Source organism: Rhagoletis zephyria, unplaced genomic scaffold, assembly GCF_001687245.7.
Source record: "Rhagoletis zephyria isolate East Lansing unplaced genomic scaffold, Rhagoletis_zephyria_1.1 Rzeph_scaffold_35985, whole genome shotgun sequence".
NCBI lineage: Eukaryota > Metazoa > Arthropoda > Insecta > Diptera > Tephritidae > Rhagoletis > Rhagoletis zephyria.
Window position 1 is genome coordinate 1 of NW_016193040.1, and position 3,343 is coordinate 3,343.

The window sequence follows — 3,343 nt, forward strand, 5'->3', positions numbered from 1 at the left end:
ATAATTATTGAATCATGGCTCGGCGCTAGCGCAGCGTTATTGTGGGATGCTCCATACAAATTGTACGGCCAAGGGGATTTTTATAGTTGTTTGGCGCTTGACACGCCAATTTATGGACGGAAGTATGCTTTCTTTTTAAATTCGACAACGTGGCATTCTAGCAGCGAAAAGACCTCTACAAGAATTNTTTACATCACGTTTTGCATATTGCTCTTAAAAAGTTGATAGAAGTACTTGGTTGAGATCTCCCTCCCCAGTGAGTATCACATGATTAATCAAATGACTATCACTGTTCTTGTAGGGACCTTGTAATACAGATTAATTATTTTACTAAATAGTAAAGAAAAGAGAAACAAAAATTTAGTGACTCTTTCTCGTCAATGAGCCCTTTTTGCGACTTTCTGTAAATCCTCAACGGCAATACCGTGGCCAGCTCACTCCCGATTTTCGACCAGATTTTGCCATATTTAACTAGCAATTGATCATATACTCGAACTGAGCACATAGTTATTAGGGGTCCCCATGAAAAGTGATAAACTATTGATAAACTTTATAAAATTATAAATTTTTCATTTTGATAAATCAACTGTCAAACTTTGTATGGACATCTATTTAACCAAAGTTTATCACTCTATCAAATGATTTTGGTGGCTAAACGTCATGAACGAAATACACAAGATCACGTAAGAACAAGAGAGTGAAAAAAGTCGATTTTTTTAGCGGGTTCTACGCCATCTTGTTTCACTGGAAAACGAGCGAAAAGTAAACAAAGCAAAGAAAACAATGAAAACCAAAATTAGCCAAAATTATTGTCAGCCACTTTAAACGCACAATTTAGGTAAAATGATGCAACAAAATGCTATAAAATGTGTTGTCATTTTGAATTAACTCTTCTTTACTTGAATAAAAGTGTAAAATAGTGGTGCTTGTTATGTAAACAAACGCTCAGCTGACGAACCCGCTTTTGCAAACTTTTTTCTCAAAACCAGTTACAAATACAACGTCGCGTTCTTACGTGATCTTGTATTTTTGGTTCATGGGCTAAACGTATTAATTTCAACAAAACTCAACCCTGACAGACCGCTATAAAAAGCAAATTAGCAGAATGGACGAGGTAAGAATGAAACGTAACTCGCCAGATAAGTTAAATAATAAACAATTTTGTGCAATTATTTACCAAGGTGCGTTATGAAAGAATGCGGATGAAATGATAAATTTAAGCAATTTGTCCCTTAGTCACTTTAGATGTATACCCCTATTATTTGGTAATTTTACTGGATTTAGACAGAAAAGTACGAGGTCAGGCCGAATGTGTTGATTGCGACATGTTGCTAGGAATATCGAAAGCAACAGCCTTTTTTGTTTAATGAAATTCTTCTGGTATGGCAACATGTGTACCTTCGGTTTTTTTTTAATTTGCTTTACCTTGACATTCTGCATACGCTTCGGAAGTTTGACAATTCAGCACAGTTTAATTTGCAGAACTCTCGAAGACTTTCATTTTTAACAAATTATAATAGTTCTGCAAGTATACATTGAAAATGTCCGAAAATAATGGTAAGCCCATAAAGCCAATGGAAAAGTAAGTTTTTCCAACGCACGTTATCTAAATGCATTTATGTGCCGAAATAAAAGTATGTAGGAACAACGGGCGGCACATACAGAGAAGCAGAGAAAAACTTGCGAAAATTTCTGGAAGTATAAACCGGCTGTTACACGTTTTGCCTTTATTCCTACAGATACCTCTAACGAATCGAACAGCGTTGGAAGCGATTCAATCCTACAATCCTCGCGGTTAACCGGTGGCGGTGTAAATCCTGTTCTACGTTCAGGGGTATTGCGCCCCTCAGTGCTCGGTTCATCAGTTTTGGGAGCAGCAGCATTAGCCAATAGCAATAACAATTCCCTTGGTAATGCCAATGCGTCTTCCAATTCAACAGCCACAGTCAATAATGTGGACGGAGACGAAGAGGATTCCGTGAGCAGTACAACCAATCATAATCCTTTTATGCGGGAACAGAAAGACGATGATGAGGAGGCAGAAAATAATGAAGCAAGTGCTGATGAAGGTGCTGTTGGTGGCGACGCAGCAAATGATAGCGAAACAACAGATGATAAAAAAGCGGCAGACGATGATGAACCGGATGAAGTATGATGTGGATGCTTTATTTATTTCGCTAGTAATTCTTTCATACATATTTTGTTTTAAAGCGCACGGATCCTTTAACATTGTTGCGAAAAAATGGATTAGAAAGAGCAAATCTTTTTGCTGCCGCCAAGAACTCGATACCATTGGTGGAAAAATCCGGCTTTGTATTTGGCCAAAATGTGCATGAACGCGTTGTAGGGGTAATGCTGATTTTAATTAAATTTCAATTATATTTATACATAAGTTTTAGGCATGATTCAAGAATGAATCATGCGTCTTATCAATATAATGTTCTAAAAATGTTAAAAATTGTGTGTATTTCCAAAGGAAAATGTCAACCCAGAGGGAGCAGCGAAATCGGAAAATGCAGACGCCGGTTGCTCTACTTCTGCTGAATTGCTGTTCTCAAGTGTCATACAAAATGCGGCTAAAGCCGGTGAGAGTGACAAAGGTGCTGCACCAAAAGATAATGAAACAAAGACACTTACTGATGTGGCGCGTGAGTACGAGGAGAGTCGCGCTCAGAAACGGAAATATGAAGAGGTAGAAACGTTCACGGGTGAAGAAAATGAAATTAATATTGTTGATGTAAGTTTCATCAAATAATCAGAGTAATTTAACCCTGATACCTTAATATGTCTCATCACATAAACTTTGTCTCGATGCAGGTCAATTGTAAGTTGTTTGCCTTCGTCAACAGCAACTGGGAGGAACGCGGACGTGGAAGTTTACGTTTGAATGATTCAAAAAACGAACAAGAGTGCTCACGTGTTGTTTTTCGAACAGCGGGTAACCTTCGTTTATTGCTGAACACGAAAGTTAGTTGATTATTGGCTCAATTTAGTATTAAATCTAGCTGAAGACAAGAAGGTTTATTTTATAATATTATGATTAAACTTTTTAATTTTGCTAATATCAGGTTTGGGCCGGCATGGTTGCTCAACGTCCCAGCAACAAATCACTACGCCTTACTGCCATGGATAATACTGGCAAAATCAAAATCTTCTTAGTGATGGGACGCCCTGCAGATATGTCATTGTTGCATAAAGAGCTGATAAAACGAATCGAACTGCGAAAAGCTTCGCACCCTGAAGAATGTCGAGCACCAGCTGAAACGAAAAACGGTGTCGAATCCGGTGCTAATCACGAGGAAGAGGCAAAAGAAGCAGAAGCTACAGCTGTACCGGAAAACGA

At 38.1% G+C, this 3,343-nt stretch overlaps 1 protein-coding gene across 1 annotated transcript; it reads left to right on the plus strand.

The window, feature by feature from the left end:
• Nucleotides 1–1,433: 1,433 nt before the first annotated feature.
• Nucleotides 1,434–3,340, plus strand: LOC108354444 (ran-binding protein 3-like; the record flags this gene model as incomplete). The annotated part of the gene is made up of 6 exons (XM_017605630.1): nucleotides 1,434–1,557; nucleotides 1,740–2,149; nucleotides 2,212–2,349; nucleotides 2,477–2,737; nucleotides 2,818–2,967; nucleotides 3,069–3,340. Coding segments are annotated over exons 1-6 (1,247 nt in total), but the record flags the coding sequence as incomplete, so codon positions are not given.
• Nucleotides 3,341–3,343: the final 3 nt, after the last annotated feature.